Source organism: Vidua chalybeata, chromosome 3 (assembly GCF_026979565.1).
Source record: "Vidua chalybeata isolate OUT-0048 chromosome 3, bVidCha1 merged haplotype, whole genome shotgun sequence".
Lineage (NCBI taxonomy): Eukaryota > Metazoa > Chordata > Aves > Passeriformes > Viduidae > Vidua > Vidua chalybeata.
Window position 1 is genome coordinate 106,032,574 of NC_071532.1, and position 18,430 is coordinate 106,051,003.

Consider the following 18,430-nt stretch of genomic DNA (forward strand, 5'->3'; position numbering starts at 1 on the left):
TTCTGTATTTTTCTTTCTCTCTGGTAGACACCTTGCATTTCCAAGACTGAAAATCAGCCTCAAGGACTTGCAACAAGTGTCAGGTGGGGACAGACACCCATCAATCAGTCCACGCCCTGGGACACTGATGAGCCTCCATCTAAACAGATGAGGGAGAATGAAAACCCAGGTATGTCTCTAATCTTATTTGTAATTCTACCAGGGAAAATCGTTCAAAGCAAATTCAATGCACTATCTCCATTTACCTCTGTAAATTAGACTTCATTGTGAGCCTTTTCTTTATTCTTTAGCAGGGGTTTTCCCTCATTGTAAAGACCCCTCAAGTTTCTTCTATGCCGGGGCTGATACAAATGTATTAAGATGCTGCAAGTTCATTAGAGCAGGGTTTTTTTTTATCCTTCTCTGCCTTCACTGGAGGGAAAGGCACTCTGTAATACTTTAAGACTTCTTTTATGTCCAGAACTACCTGAAATGATTTCCAGCTTCCAGACACATATCATACATTGTGCCACTATGCCAGACGCCTAATTACGATGTCTTTGTAGTGGCTGGAGCACCATTATTATACACACAGAGTGTTTGTCAGGGAGCCGTGAAAGCACAGCGGGGAAAGAGGTTAATTTTCTTGGAAGCGTGTGCTTAAGCCGCATAAAGTGCAAAATACATAAAACCGCAAACATGCCGCATGTCACCTGACGAGTATTTTAACAATTGTGCTCACATCACTGCAGCAATTTTATGCACTTACTGCTTGGAAACGGCTCCAGATCCCAAACTGCATTAGGTATTGTGCAGCAGGGCATGTCGGTGCTGTCCACGGGTGCAGGAGGGGAAGGATGAGGATGTTGATGTCTGATCTCCCCCGTGCCGAGCCCACCACCATTGCCAACCTTCCTTCATGCCACAGGTGCAGCACCCTGGGTCACCACGGTGGCAGCGGGCAGCCAGCCCGCCCTCATCACGCACTCCTACGGGATGACACAGCCGCCCACCTTCAGCCCGGCCGCCAACGTCCAGGCCCCCGTCATCGGCGTCACACCCTCCCTCCCGCCGCACGTCACCCCCCAGCTCCCACTGATGCCAGGCCACTACCAGCTCCAGCCGCAGCCCTCCCAGCCCCTCAGCAACATGGTGGTCAACCTCCAGAGCCAGCCCTTGTACACCAACAGCCAGCCCCTCAGCATGTCCTCCATGAGCGGCGTGGGCCCAGTGGCCTACCCAGGCCCCGGGGCGGTGGGCAATGGCCACCTGGCCTGCCCCATGCTGCCGCCGCCGCCGCCGGCCCTGCCCTCAGCCGCCCTGCCCAGCAGCGCGCCCGCCACCAACGGGCAGGCGGCCGCCCCGCTGCCCCCCAACGCGGCCGCGGTGGGCGGCCCGGACAACACCAACGGGGTGCAGATGCTGCGGACGATCGGCGTGGGGAAGTACGAGTTCACGGACCCCTGGCACCCCAAAGGTAAGGCGGGCCAGCTCGGCCCCCTCGGGCGCGCAGCGGGGGCAGGCGGCGGCTGACCCTCGGCATCCCTGCCGCTCGCTCTCTGTGGGCCTGCCAGCTACGGCGGCTGCCTACGCACTTTTCTAAAATGCAGAGCTTCTGTGAGTTACTGACAACAAAAAGCAGCCTGGTAACCGGAGGTACAGCAGGCTGTGGGCGAAAAGTAGTAAAAAGCAGCTTTCAGGCCCATCAGATAAGCTGGTGTTCTCAAGGGTAAAGCAGCCATCATCCCGTGCCTCTCCCTGTGAAATACACCCCATGTTTCCATCTGACCGCTGTTCTGACTGCAGTTGTGCATCTGCCACAGCAATGACCTCCTTCTTCAGCCCTTGTCTTCTCCCTGCTCTGGTAGGAGCTCAGGCCAAGCACAAGTCAAAGCAGACTGCAGCTGAACAGCCCAACATGTTCAGCGTTAAGGGTAAAACTCTCCATTACCAGCTTCATTGGGCTCAAATGCTGCAAAACACATGACTGAATAGTCATGAGTGTTCTGAGAGGCTGACCTTTTCTGAGGAGTACTTTGTAAATGAGCCCCTCTACCAGGTCACAGTGGAGTGTTATTTCCGAGTGTCTTACTCCAGACACTTCAAAACTACCAATGCTCTGTGTTCCAAGTTTCTAATTGCATTTGGAGAGATTTCCCTTCCTCCCTTACAAATCACAACTGGGCCACATGTACAGGTAAAGCAAAATGGAGCTTACAAAAATATTAATGCAGACCTATCAGCAAAATCAATTAAATTGATTTTGTAAAAAACCAGCACCTTCATTAAGTCTGTGATATTTTATGTATGCATTTCTATTCAGACACAATCCATGTGTAAATTATTTATTTGCCACAAGCTATTAAGTTCTGTTGTGTAGCTCTGAATTAAAGACAAGGAATCTCTATTAAAAATGATTAGTCCAATAACTCTCACTGCTCTTCACATAAATTGTTCTTTGGTATGTGTAAACCCTTACCAAAGTTCCCTTGAAAAGGAGTTCAGATACAATCTCAGCAGTACTTTTGTAAAACTAGATATTCAGATTGCTTTTAAGTTTTCAACTCCAAACCCCAAATATGATGAGGGCTCTTGCTGTATGATAAGCTTCTGAATTTTTCTTCGAGCTCTCTCTAGATGGGCTTTAAATGACACTGGCCCAGTTAGGTAGCCAAAAATTAACCAACAATTACAATAGTATTGTTAATTCTTTCCCTTTAAAAAAGAAGAAAAAAGCCCAAAGTCCACAAAAGCAATTTGTCAGGTCACGTTTATAAGTTACAAACCATTGATTTCATGGAAGGAGAAAGGGGAGGGATTTATACTCTGTCCTGGTAGACTGAGTTCTGCTGTATGTCTCTCTCCTCCATAGGACCTATTTGTCTTCTAAGAGACATCATCTCCACTTTCCATAATCACCTGTCCCAGTTTTCTACACTGGGTACTCAGATGCATGATCAAATTAACGCAATTTAAAGGATTACTTGCTGTCACTGGAGACATGTGCAAATACACAATACAAGGGAAAACACATAAGCTTAAACCACTTTCACGGCAGTAATTTGATCACATATCTGAGCCCTAGTGACACTAACCTAGTGAGACAAATGAGCATGTCAGTGACTGCACACTTGAGGTTAGGAATACTCCTAAATGCCTCGCATACTTAGGGCCAGCAGCATGAGCTGTTATTTACTCTTCCTCCATCAATTAACCTTCAGCAGATCTATAGCTAGCAGATGAAGTAAACTTCAAATCAAAGCCTAAGTAAAAAGATCGTAAAATATTTAATCAGTCTTTAATATTTGATTTACAAATTCTTAGTCAGACTTCTTGCTTAACCTGCTATAAACCCTAGTCTAGCCTAATAGTCCGAGCACCCCAGGGAGCAGTCAGCCTAGGAGATGTTCATTAAGGTGCAGAGCAGAGTTCCTCAGTGGAGGATGTCAGGCATGCCAGACCTAGATCTGGTCCTGTATTTGGAAATTCCTGTACCTAGAAGGATCATAAGGAGAATATTGAAACAAGCAATATTTCTAATCCATGGCAATTGCTGACACATGAGCCGTACTGTACCTCACAAACTGCAAGCTAGACAACTGTTTTTCCAGGGATTAGGGAGCTTCTCTGTGACCACCAGCTATTGAGTTATTCTCATAGTGGTTAAAAGCAAACAAACAGAACAGAATGAAGCATGCATATACAAATGTCTCATAAGCAGGACCTATTTTATAGAGATAAAATAATCCCTTCCTCTGTTTCCAACCTAAAAAGCTCTTACATCTAAAGCTGTAATTCTTCATGACACACCTGAAGTCAGAGAAGATATATGTTGGATTTGCTTGTTTTGAATGAGAGAGGAATAATCAGGAAAAGGAGACAACTGGGTGCTGAACCAGACCTTAAACTCTCACTAGAATAAGATTCCTAATATAAACTCTGTGAGTTTCAATGTGGCTTGATTATCCAATTATTTTATGTTTTAGTTTCTGCCCTCAGGGATTTCAGTCTCGAAAGCCTGACTGATTTCACAGTCTTACATGGTAGATACCTTTCTCTCCAATAATGAATGGAAACTAGGAGACAGTATTAAGCTGTTCAAATATCCAAGTTCAAACTAGTTCCCTACAAGTTTCATTTAAATATATTCTCTCTTTCTTGGGGAATCTTGGCCAGTATTATAATAAGGGCCACTGCTAATGGCCTTGAGATCTATCTCATTATCCTGTGGAACTCTGAATTATTATTTCACTTGACAATCCAGTCTTGTCCAGGTTTGAATAATTGCCCAAGTATCCCTTAAGTGAAAGAACAGTTCTTGCTGGTTAATATGATAGGGTTTCTTATATTTTTAGATTTTCTTAGGGACCTGATTTGAAACATCATGCTTTATTTCCCATAATTATCTTTCCTTTGGCTGTGTACGTGTATGGGCCATTTTATACTATGTTCATGCAGAACTAGGTTTCTTCCTCAGCTGTTTCTAAATACACATAAATAAATAAGTTGCCAAAAGTTGAAGGCACTGCAAGTGTGCCATATTATTTGCAATAGGTCAAGAGATCTCACATGACTGAAAGAATCATTTCCATGGCTCTGCAAAAATGCATTTTGGTAACAAGAACCATGATATAAAACAGATACGTCATTCTCCAGTGTTACAGCTAATTTTTACCTAATTCCATTTAAACTGTTTGTAAGAAAAATTGTGCATGGATTAGAGAATCATCTTGGTCAGAATGAGTTATGTTCTTTAAATAGAAGTTAACTTTAACTACATGATCTTATTACTTAGTGAATTTGTAAAGTTGTTACATTACGAGAGACAGAAATAAAGTTTCAAAGGAATTATTGCTTTTAGCAATGTATGAAGAACTGTAGAGCTGCCTTGTGAAATGTATGGGGTCTTTTACCATACACAATGAACAGGAGTTCTGGGAGGCATCTGCTTAGACCTGTAGTTTCCCTTTGGATAGGATTAATGCCAAATACTCCTATCTGACTTCAAAAGCCATGACACCTTAACACAGACATGTAACCAAATATTTTAGGACAGAACCAGCCCTTGTTTTTCATCCATGTCCTAAATCTTGCTCTAAAGGTTAAAGTACCAGAGCAATTAACAAAGCAGAATATTCAGAAACATAAAGATGTTAATTGTAAATGTATTCAGTGAAAATCTGCTGAAGTTCTCATAGCCAAATTTTTACGTGGCTTCTTCAGAAAATACAGAGTTGCAAAGAATATTCAAACTGATTTTCAGGATCTTCAGGCTACATGATGTGGCCAGCACAAATTGTCACTTGTACAATGTGCCTGCAGGGAAGAGAGAAAATCATCATCCTTGTGTCAGAGAAATTTCTGACACAAGGTGCCAGTGTCCTCTGCTATGGCACAGTGGCAGAGACCAATGTCTCTGTGCTTGCCAATCCAGCTGAGCCAAACAGAGAGGAATTAATCAGTCTGATGAAGGACTGGAAGAAATTAGTTTCTTTGCAGAAACTGAGTAACTGAGATGTGGTCCTTGTCTGTCTCCTGGAGCAGAATGCTTCCTGATATTCAAGATTTTTAAATCCAAAACTGAGCCCTTGGTGGATACCTATGACATCATGTAGAACATAAACATTCCAGCTTGGACTCTGAGATATATTACACATTTGGAAATACACTCCCTTCATAAACTTGATATACTTTGAAGCATAGTTTCTAACACAAAAAAATGAGGCAAATACAGTACTTTATTGCAGTACTTACTCCTGCAGTGTAAAATTAACCATGGACATCGTGGGGTTTAATTTGTGGATGTTAATGGAAAATACTGATGTTCGTTTCCATAGTATTTGTGTTCTATAATTCTTTGGTTTGCAGTCCTTAACTAGTGGGAAAAGAAAGCAGATGCTAATTAGTGTTCAGAGTGTAATGACTGTAGAAGCAGAACAATATCAGAAATAAAATCTGAATGTTAATCCTTGTAACACTAATTTCTTAACACTTCATTTTTAAGCATCAGCAAATAGCACAAACTAAACAATAACAAAACTGCAAAGGAATACTGTTGCATCATCACTTATTGATTGCACCTTTCACACTTGACTTTATTGCATTGGAATTCTCATTAGGCCTCAGACAATATTTACTTTCCTTAATCATGAATAGTAACAAGGCAGAGTACAACATTTTGTCAATAAGTATCAACTTTTTCTTCAGAAAGGGCTGAATTTTCAAAGGGATTTTAGCTTGACCTGCATTTCTGTGAGTGCACCTAGTTCCAGACATGAATGTGGGGGGTGGAGAGTGTTTAAATTCTTCATGTAACCTAACATTTGTTATTCTAGTAACATTAGTTAAAGAATATTGTGTGATGAAGACTCTAGAAAGCTTCTTTTTCGTTCGCTGCCTTGTACCAGAATACATGGCCTTGTGTAACCTTAGGAAAACCTCCCTTTTGTCTAGAAAGGTAGAGAGATAAATAGATTATTAAAATTATAGATATAAAATCATATGTAAAATTGTATGGTGTGTCTGTGTACATGTATATACATATATATGGATATGTATGCACATAGTTGTAGGGAAGGAAATCTACAATAGAAATTACTGCATTCTCTCCAGTTGTTTGTAGCAGAGTTAGGTTAGCATGGAAGTGTTAGCATTGTGCATGCCTCTTACTATGTTTTCCTTAGAACAGTGGTGATTTCCTGGGATGGCCTAAATGGTACCAAGGCACAGATGAGTAGTGGTCATTTGTAAGCTCAACTTGGTAATGATGCATAAGAGTTCACAGAATCACAGAATGGTTGAGGTTGGAAGGGACCTCTGGAGGTTGTTTGGTCCAGCCCCCTTGCCAGGCACAGCCATTTAGAGCTGTTTGCCTAGGACAATGTCCAAATGACTTCTGAATATCTGCAAGGATGGAGACTGCACGAAGCCTCTGAGCAAGTGTCAATAACCCCCACTCAAGAAACATGTTTCCTCATGTTCAGAGGGAGCTTTCTGTGTTTCAGTTTGTGCCAGTGCCTCTGGTTCTGACAAGTGAGGATCATGAAAGAAGCCTGGCTCCAGCCTTTTTGCACCCTCCCTTCAGGTGCAATTTATATACATTTATGTAATTTCAATTTATATACATTGATGAGATCCCGCTGAGCCTCCTTCTCTTTTCCAGACCGAACAGCCCCAGCTGTCTCAACCTCTACTCCTAGGAGAGGTTCTCCAGTCCCTTCATCATCTTCATGCTCCTTTGCTGGACTCGCCAAGTATGCCTCTCTTGTATTGAGGAGCCCAGAACTGGACATGCTGCTTGAAGTGAGGTCTCACCAGTGCTGAGTAGAGGAGCAGGGCCACCTCCTATGATCTCATAGCAATATTTGGCCTAATGTAGCCAGCCCAGAATACCACTGGCCTTCTTAGCTGCAAGAGCACACTGCTGGCTCATGTTTTAGCTTGCTCATGCACAATAATAAACTTAAAGCAAACAGGTCCTCTAAAATCAAATTTTTATCAATATTAGTTACCATCTTCTTTGATTAAAATAATCCTAACAGGACTGAGAAGTTGATGAGAGTATCTAAGCCATCATTTGAGTGAAAAATGAAATACATTTCCCCTTTCTGTGGTCCAAGCAGGGTATTTTTCATAATTCCTGTCCTTTTAATGTCACTGTTGGTCAGGTCATGACAGACAGAGATTTACTGAACTGAAGAGTCAAGGAGGACTTGTAATCGTCCTAGAACATTGCCATGCTAAGCATACAGCAAAAAAAAAGGTGATTGAATTATCTTTTGATTGACATCTCTAAGTATGTCAGTGACTTGAGATTTCGCATTTCAACTGGAGGAGGATCTTCTCAGCACCACCAATATTTTACGTGGGTTATCATAAAAAAAAAATCAAAATTGGGGCGTTGATGAAGTGAGTCAAAACTCCCTGAACCTGCTTTTAAAAGTCATCTGGTCCCTGCTGCTATTTTTTGTACATCTTCTTTTTAAATAAATGTCAGATTTGCAACTGTAGTTTATCTATTGAAAATACAGAGCTGAAAAACTTTCATTTTGCTGTTGCATGATATTATGTCATCATTTGCAGACTCACCTAGTTAATTAGACAGTAATACATTTGAAGTTGCCTTGAATTCCTTCCCACTCTGTAGTCTTAAGTTTGCTTAGAATGTGGTTTCATACCAAATATAGTTTTGTCCATGACAGTGGCCATCAAATGCATTCAACATAAGTCTGAGAGGCGGCAGAGTTCTGCTGAATTACTATTTTCTCCCGTCCACACAACACTATATTTACAAGGTGCAAAATTTCTCAGGGGCTGGATGATAACCAAAATCTAGGATCTCTTTCGGCACAGAATACATAAGTGGCAACTTTTTATAAATACAGACCAAATTTTCAGGCAAGCTGCCTATCCATCCATATATCCATCCATCCATGTATCCATCTTTCCAAATACTGTTCCAGCAATCCCTTGCAGTTAGCTGGAACTGCATTTGGGTGTTCTAAAAGTTATTAGTTGTCCAAAATCCTTGCAGAGTTGCCATTCTCCTTTCAGAACTCATGTTTAATATCTGGTTTCTCTGACCTTGTCTTCCCTTGGTCATCTGTTTTGTTCAACTCTTGGCACATATTTAGGTGCAACCTTGTCTGCATCCATCCCTTTGGGTGCAATGGGAAACATACCAGTTCCCTTTCACTCCATCTTCCTGTGCCTGGAGCCACTGTAAAACTACCTTTCCTGAGAATTCAGTTTGCTCCACAAGTTTGGCTTTTCCCAAAATTTCCCACTAAGATTTCTTCTTCTACACAGCAGCATAATTCTACTTCTTTTGATATCATTACTTAAAATGTGGACAGTCAAATTATAGCTGCTGCAGTGTCAGCAGAGAATGGGGACTTCACACTCAGTCCAAACTCAAAAAGCTAGGTCCATCCAGTGTCAGACTGTGCATTTATGTATATACATAAATGTTCCCAAAATGGGCTATTCTGTGACCTCTGGAGATCTCCAGAGAAGCAGATTTATTAAATTGCCGATGAGTTTTGGTTTCCTTACAAGAAAGTGAAAATGTTTTTTTTTCAAATCAGCAGTCCTCCATGGAGCAGTGTCTAAATTCTGAATGAAAAAGAATAATTTCTGTCTCATTGCATTCAGAATAAGAATTATTCTGTCCCATGTTAAATTAAAAAAATCTGAATCGATCTGTGAAATACAAACATTTCCAAATAGTGACTTTTCTTACCCTACTGTGCCTTGAGATTGCTAATGATAAGCTCCACTGTCCCACAGCAAGGTGGGCTTTGAGTCATGGTCAATAATAACAACAGTAATAATAATAATATGGGATTACCTAACACCTCAAATCTTCTGAAAGATATCATCAGGGATGAAATCATCACAAGGAAGAAGATAGATAAGCTTGCAGAAATGATTACTCATAGACAAAACTTCTACCATCTAGATGTGCAAATAAAAGCGGCCTGAAGTTTTGTCCTATTAAATTCAGAAAATTACATCATTAAGTGTTTTATGTACTTAGTGCTGTACTGGAAAAATCTCTGGGCTGCAAAAAAATCAGTAAGTTCAAGAGAAATATTTGACCAGGATGGTTTAAGTCAGCAGCATTTGCCTAGAAAAGGTGCCAAGATGCTTAGTCAAGTTTGCACCATATGACTATGTAATACTTGCAACAGAATGGAGGGTTTGCCTTAAGACTTTGTACATTATATTTTGCACAGTTTTGCTCATTGGCATTACTCAAAATAAATAAAAAGAATGTAGGGTTAAAGAGAACATTATGGTTTTTATTCATGATTTCACTGATATTTCAGAGGGAGACAAAATGTGTTTTGCTCATCAGTCTGCACATGGAAGTATTTGGGTGAGGATGAGGAAGATGGTGCAAAAAAAAGGTAAATTCAGCTAAAATAAAAGAAGTCTTAAGAGCAATGTGGGCTGACACTCCTGTTCAGTCTGACTGATTTATGGAGTATCCAAATCCAATATAAAACCCAACTCCTCTGTGTGACCTTTTCCTTGTGAAAGAAGAGGGAAATATTCCTTGCATTCCCAAGCTGTGGTTCCTTTAAACCAAGGATCATTTTGCACAAAACACTACCATCCTGTGGAAAACAGAAGGAGGAGCAGTGATAGTAGATTCCCATTGCCTGTAACCTAGGAAATACATGATTCTGCTCTTTGCCTTTTCCAGCGTGCTGTGTGAACTTTGTTACAGATTCTCTAGATGGCTGAATTTTATGTGTTAATATGTTTTTCTTCTAGATATTCTCTTATCATGGCCATACTGTGCCATTTTAACCTTTTTTTTTTTTTTTTTTTTTGAGGGTTTTGTTTGTTCTTCTGTAGGATGGTTAGAGCTCTGATTTGGAACCCATGTTGAACATCCAAATAGAGAAGCACTTTTTAGGAGCATTTTAGAAGATTTCTTTCTGGATGGATAGCAGGTACCTCCAGCAGGAATCACTCAAGTGATTTCAGGTTTAGACAGATGCAGATATTTAATCTTCCATATATAAAGAATCATCACACTTCAAAGAAATGCATAAGTCTCTCTTTCATTTGTAGAAATGTATCAAGAACAGAAGCTCATATTCCTTCAGCTCCAGAATAACAAACTCTTCATTGTATTTTACTTGTTGGAACAGTACAAGCAAATTTGACATCTTGTCCAAGGATCAGCTGTTCAAGGACAGTCAAATCTGCTCATGAGCAGAAATTCAGTACATTTCAAGAAAAGCCTGTCTGTGAAAAGCCCACACCAATAAGAATTTTCTCCTTGAGAAATTAAATGAGTTTGACAGCCCTTTGCTGTGCCCTCATATTTTTGGATAATCATTACTTTATTCTTCTATTTTTTTTCTTTCTCTCAAAACTTCCATATTGGTAAACCTTCTGCAGTGAGTCTCAATGTTATCAGTCAGGGCTGCCTTAATTCACTCACTTCTGGGGAGATGAAGTGGTACTGAAAACACCTCTTGGCTTTAAGGGTAAACTCAATCAAGAATTTTACTAAAGCCAGGAAATTATTTTATCATATATTTTTGTCCAAGTCTGTGGATGTTGAGGTGGTAGATTCAGTATTGCAGTAAGTTTTGGTATTTCCAAAATAGTCTTCTTTTTGTTTTAAAGAAAGTAGAGAAGTACTGAAGATCCATATAACTGTCTAGAAATAATGTGTTAACATATTTAGAAGACAAATTCTTAATATCAAAATATGTTTTAATGAGAGAAGGCACCTATTTTAAAAATATGAAGTCCTCTTACATGTATTGAGTTGGTAACATTGTCTCATTTCTACCCATTCAAGTGCACTGAGAATGTTGGGGGTTTAATATAATTTCTCACTGGGTTAGGAGACAGCCAGCCCTGGAGTGGAGTGGGACCACCTAGGTACCCCCAAAAAAGGGGTACCCATATTTCCTCCAAGTGAAATAAGATAGGTGGTTTAAAGGATATAATTTATAATTATCCAGACTGGATCTAGCTTATAATTACATAGTCCAAACCTATGCAAAGACCCTGAAATTAATATTTCATGTTTGGAGGGAAGAAAGTGTTTGGCTGGGTTGGTAGCTGTCTGTCAGCCATGAACTGAGGACCAGGAGAGTTCAAGGAACCTCCCTTGAATCTTGAATTTATGTCCCTAAAACAGATGAAGAGACATTTACTTAAAATCTTAAATGGAAAACAGAATATTTAAAAAAAGACACTGTAATAAGGAAAGGACAATGATAGCATCTTGGATTGTTATTACGTGGTTAGTAAATGAGAAAGATAAATCATCTGTATTCAAAACTGAAGTCTTGGTTATAAGAGCCCTAACCAGCAATCAGGTCTGTTAGGTAAGATTCCTTCCTTTACTTAAATTTAGAAAGTAAGAATGTCACTCAGTCATTAAAGCACAGGCAGCTAGGGCCATGTAGATCCTAGATGTGTTACTACATCTTACGTGGTTGCTGAGTACTGGGAGAACAGAGCTCTCCCCCAGGTTCTGGCTTTTTGGAGGAGACCTGCCTATCCCAGAATATGTCAGAGGTCACCAGGGCCCAGTGAGGTAACAGCTGCACTGGGCTCCTCTGGTTGCCCAGCTCAATCACTCTTGGTTCTTTACTGCACTAACTAGGTTTCCATAGATGTGATGTAGGAACTTATACACTTTAACAATTTGAATTCATCAATTCCATTTTAAATTTCATGGATATTAAGAGTCAAGAATCTCAGCAGATGGACAGCTCAGCTGAACATAGCTCCTCTGTCAGAGGAGCTGGCAATATAACAAAGTATGATTTTTAAATTATTTCACTGTCATTGTATTAAGAGAGCATTTTGATAATGTTGGTTCAAATCACCTAAAATTAATACAGTATTTGGGCAGAGTAAACAAACACATCAAGCTCTTTTTTGTGATCAAAATGGCTTTCCTCTTCTGCCTGTGGAGAGCTACTTCTAGATGTGATACATCCAGTCATTTACCAAGCATCATTTCATTAGCACCACTAAAGCCAGTTTGGGCATATATTGTCAACAGTTTTGATTCAGGATTTGTTGAACTTCTACTTACACTCTTATCTCACACAATTTCCAGTGCTGTCTTATACTGTTTAAAATACTAAGGCCTGCTAAGAGGGTTAATGCTGAGAGAGAGGCTTATATACCTCATTGAGGAGCCATCATTGCAGTAGCGCGGTGTCCCGCAGGGGGCTTAAGCTTTTCATTCAGCAGTGACTCAGAAAAGGACAAGAGCCGTGTTCGGTTTCCACCAGCGCTCAGTCTTTTCTCGAAGGCTTCCTCACTAATTCCCAGCTCATCACGATCCTCATCAGCCTGTGTAATGTGCTCATCACATGCTCATTTTCAGCTTTTGATTTGGCCTGGCTGTCTGCTGGGGAAGGTTTCCTCTGGTAGGAGTCTCCAAGTGCATGAACAAGTGAGCTCTAAGTGTTACTAATAAAAAATCCTTTAATCCACTTTAACAATGATAAATTGGACCTGAGAACTCCTCTAACTTTACAGATACATTTAGTTCAGAATTTCACTTAAGTCAGGAAATCATTTTATGGGCAAGAGAAAAGTCCTAAACACCCTGATGTGGATGATGGGAATGAAAGGCCAAGTGCTTAATTGCTCTTACTGTATCTGAAGCACCTACTGATGACTGAAGCTTCCACTGACATGGCTGGTTCATATAGATTCATATGCCATTATTTTTATTCTTAATTCACTGTGGCATTTCCCTTTTTATTTTCCCCACATTGTAGCTGGTACATGATGAAAGGAAATAACTGATCTGGGCCACAGAAGTTCAGATTGAGCAAAGATCTGTCTAAAATGTACTTCTCTGGATTTAGATGGATTTGCTACACTGTCTTGGTAGTAAGTACCTGACACCTAAAATCTGTATTCTTATCCACCTGCTACCCTATGTTTGCTTCTGTGTTAAAGAACATAGCATGATCAGACACAATCAAAAATAAAGTCTCTTTATTATTCTTCTTTCCCAGAAGCGTGGGAGTTTGCACTAAGGACTCATCTACAACGGTTTGCGCCTCGTGTAATCCCTATATATCTCTGTTTCAATAGAGGCACTTGAACATTTCCCAAACACAGCTCACTGCAGTGTTACACCAGGCTGGAAGCAATCCAGGCAGCAGGAGTGCTCTTGGAGGGATGTTCACCCTACCTGGACTTACTGCTCCTTGCTGGGACACCTCAGGTGCCTCCTCCATGCCGTCATCTTACATGACCTGTTCAGGCTTTAGGAGGCAACTCACATCCCAGTACCTGATTTCCAAGCATCCATCCATTATATGGCAGCAATTGTAGGCTCATTGTTTCATGTCTGATTTTGAAAATCTGGCCCCAGCAGCAGGTTTCTGTGCATCACTGTACTAACATCTGGCTTTTACTGGCTTGGCAGACTGTCTGTATCATTAAGTAGAACGAAACTATTCACTGATATGGACAGAGATGATCCTGCATCAGTTTCCAAAAGGATGGTAGGGCTATTGGCAAATTAAATAGTTGAAGAAATTCTCCATCTCTCTTCCTTTTCATGATGTATCAGGGACTAAAATTGAGAGGAAAGCAGAAAACAAACTAATGTGAGTGCAATTCCCAAATTTCAATCTTCTGTATATTATGGGTCATTACCCGTTAATTTGCTAAATGGCAGTTTCCTATGAAAGAAAAGTTTTGTTTAGCTGTATAATGATGACAGATGATGTAATTAGTATCATCCTTGCACTGAGAATGATAAAAGCATTTCTTTTGTGTGTCACTGCTTTTAGACAGTATAATATCAAAAATGATAACAGTGTGAAAATTGGACCAGCCGCCTTCGTATTGTGCACGTAGAATACCTCAGTATTATGATACAAGTAATGACAGGTACTTTGCCATGTATTCATTTTCTGCACTCTCTAGCCTTTATATCTCAGCAAAATTAAAGCACAGCACTAAGCAGACCAGACGTGCCTAAATGCAGACCCATCTGATGAGCCTGTAAATGGCCAGCGTCCCTTTACTGTTGCTGATTATGATAATTAAGCAATTGCAAACAGGGGTTTTGAGGGAGAACATTGAATCATTTTTCAGTTAAAGAAGTTGGGGGCTATTTTAATTTCAGGCCACATTTGTTGCTTGAATTAGTTTTAATTATATTCTGTATAAGAACTTGCCCCATATCCCGGTCTTGATAGTGGTAGATATTCTCATTTAAATATAAATAAATGCCAAACTTATTTAACATGGAAAAGTGACTGCTGTGACTGTGTAGTAACAATTTTCTCTTTGTTGCCATGGTTTGGATTTTTATATAAGCTTTGCAAATATAATAAACCTAATGGAGCTCTTCATCCAAGGAAATGGGTATATTCAAGAAAATAAATTACATTTTGCAAGCTAATGAGCTCTACTAATTGTGTTTATCCTTGTGAATTAATACAATTTAAGCAAATCTATCCCCTAAAATCAAGCATTTGATTGCATTTTAGCTGCATGGAAATCAGAACATCCGGATCAAATCTGAGTTTACTGGATATCCAAGGGGTAGGGGGGAAGGTTAATCTTCATTGACTTGTGCAGCTGGCACTAGATGCTAGTAAAGTAGGAAAAGTTAGATTTTGAAAGTTCTGACTTTTGTTTGCTTTTTTTTATCCAACTACTTCCCACACAAGCAGAATTCCCAACAAAGACTTTTGTGTATTAAATCCCATGTAATACAGCAGCAGGCGTGTACAAGTTATGGTAATTAGCCCACATGCCCACAGGACAGGATAAAGGAAGGCAGCAAAAGGGAATAACAGTTGTACATTCTAAAAGACAGCTTGTCTTCATCCACTTCCCTCTCTCCCTCCCTTTTCTCACACTTCCCATTGCCAACATTGGATTTCTTTTTTTTTTTTTTTTCCTCTTCCTATAAACAGGTTTTTATTTCAGAGAGGCATTTTGGGAGATGCAGGACAGATTAGAAAACTCTCAGTATATTCTGGCAGATTTTAGGTTATTCTCCCAGTTGGCTTCTTGGAAGGATGTCAGAGAGTAGAGCAAATGGTCAGTTTGAACTCTTGAAACTCTGCAAATAGCCCCAAAAACTCTCGAGCAAACTGCATTGGTCAGCAGGAACAGGCAGGCAGGTGCTAGCCAGAAGGTTTGTGCTTGAGGAGGGTGACAGCAGCTGTCAGCAGTGGTCCTTATGGAGGCAGTTTAGCTCGCCACGTGTTGGGTTGCTGCCATTTTTAACACCGTGAGCAAATGCATGCCTGAGATGAAGTCTGAGCCTGGCTGACTGTACTTCCTTAGTCCCGACTGCTTTTTTATCCTGCCAGATAATTTTCAGCACTGATGCAGGAGTCCCAGCAGTTAACAACCGTCACAGATTCCTCAGATAGAGCTGCTGTGAGATCAGAGCTCTCCTGTTTCTCAGCAGCCAAGATCTCCCCCGCTTCACTTAAAACCGGGATTGGGAAGCAAAGCCAGCCTTCCTTTCTCAGCTTGTGAAAAAATAGCATCTTAAATATGGATAGCAGACACAAAACAAGCTCAGAAGTGAAACTGTTGGTTTGTTTATTGCAGCTTAGGTTCTGACCTAAGATCAGCCAGGCTGATCTTTCCTTGACTGCGCTGAAAAAAAGATACTTCTTGCATCTCTGGTATTCAAGTACTGAGAAGGCCTGTTAGGACCCATCTTCTAGAAGTTTTAGCTTAATTGCATTTGTTTAGTGAGAAGAGCACAGTTCCTCAGCATTGATGCAATTGTGCAGTTACAAATATACTTAGAATGACTTCTTGTCTATGAGTGACAAGCTTCACTTGTAAGAGTGAAGCACCAATATGTTTGTTGATATAAAACAGTGATTTTAGAAAGTTTGATAATAAACACAGCAATGGTTAAACAAAATCTGGTGACAAGATACCCTTGATTATTTACTGTAGAGAGGACAGGGTCAGGCAAAATTGTCAAGGAGACTGTGTCCTTCAGTCATGAGGATCAGAAAGGACCCACTTGCATTCTAAACTCCTTTTCAGAGAGGAGTTTAGGTGCTGCTGGATCTAGCCTTAGTCCCAACAGTTTATGTCTTAAAGAATTATCTGTGTGCAACCAATCCTTTGTATCACTTAGCTAAGATTCGAAGTTTAGCATGCTATTAATCACTTACCAAGAACCTCTTGTGGTAAGAAGTCTTTCAATTTTGAGGAGTAACCTTGAGAGGTATCCCTACCCAAGGGGAGATCCTGGTGTGCAGCCTGCTGCTAAGCAGGGGAGCTCAGCAGGCCCTGGGCTTTCCCCTTTTTATGGAGCATGATAATTGACTCATAGTCATATTTGCATACCAACCATACATGTTAACTTCTCCAAAATTTTCCTTGAGTCAGACCTTGTTCAACACTGTAGTTAGGTGGGTGAACTGCTCAGATTAGTCCTTGGCTGTTGTGTTGTTATCTGTGTCCACTTTGAGCTGGATACAGCAATCATGACCAGACACATCCATGATGACCCCACTGGTGGTTTTCACTTGGAGAGAATTACAGGAAATAAAGGTCAGGTTGGCGAAGGGGGGAAGCACACTGTCATAGGAATAAAGAAGAATAATTGAGAATGATAGTATGACCAGACTGGAATAATAACTTCAGGGTAAAAAAATATCTAGTAAAAGAAATATTTGTATAAGTCTTGATGCACAGAGCTGTTCTGGATTCCATAGATGCTAAGCTCCTCAAGGAGGCATTGACATAGGCCATAGTAACTTCAAGGATGCATGCAGATAGATACATAACTATAGGGTCCCAAAGTACACATTAATGAAACCATTATCTTGTCAATGATTCAGAGTGCAGAGCTATCTTTAGCAGAAGTTACTATGATTTTTCATAAGAGAACATGGAATTTAGTGACATTTTTATTATTTGACATCACATCACTGTTGAAAAGTAAAGAGGAAGCCAGAAGAAAGATAATGTACAAAAAGCTTTACATGAAAAATATTGTTCACCTCTGATGGAAATTACAGGCAGCTAGGAGAAAAGAATCTGGAGCTTTTTCAGTTCTTGGCATAGAAAGATTTTGGTAGGATCAGTTTAAAAGTTATCTGTTGCAGCAAAACTGCATCTCAGAAATGAGTATGGCTATGATGACATGATATCTTTGGGCTGCTGACTTACTGCACAGACCCCTGTGTATCAGCGAGAGTTAAAATCAAAGTGAAACCTCTATTTTGAACTTCCTTTTCCTGCAGCATTTGAGCAGATCTCCAGCGTTTCATGTCTCGCCACGTGGGGTTGTAGAGGTCACTTCTCGAGCCCCATTGACCCCATGCAGATTTATTGTGCAATTGTTTCAGTGAAAACAGAGCTTTGAAGCTTCATGCAGGTTGCCTGGTGACTCCCACAAAGTGCTGACCACCCCAAGGCTGAGGGAAGAGATACCTGCACAGAGCCGAGCTTTATTATGGGTTATAAAGCTGGGAGAGGTTTGAATGATAGAAGGAATTCTGGCAGACTGCTAGCTCTCACCATCTGGGAAAATGGGAATGTTTATTAATAAGAACCTTTGACATGAAATGCATGATATGTGCCCTCTGTGCTAGGCCCATGATTAATAATATTAATTATGGGGAGTTCATTATAGTCTCATGGGGATGTGATATGTAATTCAGCCAGCATTTCATTGTAAATTTGCATTAATGTCCACTTTAAGTACAGTAGCTATCTATAGCAATGCAGAAGGAACTGCAGTCAATATGTACAATAACATAACCTCCTTATTAAAATGATGGCAGACTTCTACTTCAAAGAATTATAGAATTATTAACGTTTCTCCTACATTAAATCATTGCTGTGTTTGGCAGTGTAATATCTGTTGCAACCTACCTCCTAGTGCTATTAAAACTTTCCTTGGTGGTGGTAGAAGAGTCCAGCTCCTTTCTGTGTTGAA

At 40.4% G+C, this 18,430-nt stretch overlaps 1 protein-coding gene across 2 annotated transcripts in view; it reads left to right on the forward strand.

Moving 5' to 3' along the window:
- Positions 1-18,430, forward strand: part of KLHL29 (kelch like family member 29) — a 392,570-nt gene that overhangs the window by 248,824 nt on the left and 125,316 nt on the right. For both annotated transcript variants that reach the window (XM_053937487.1, XM_053937488.1), the window contains 2 exons: positions 28-169; positions 908-1,456. In XM_053937487.1, coding sequence (XP_053793462.1) covers positions 28-169; positions 908-1,456 — 691 coding nt within the window. The remainder of the gene's footprint in view (positions 1-27; positions 170-907; positions 1,457-18,430) is intronic.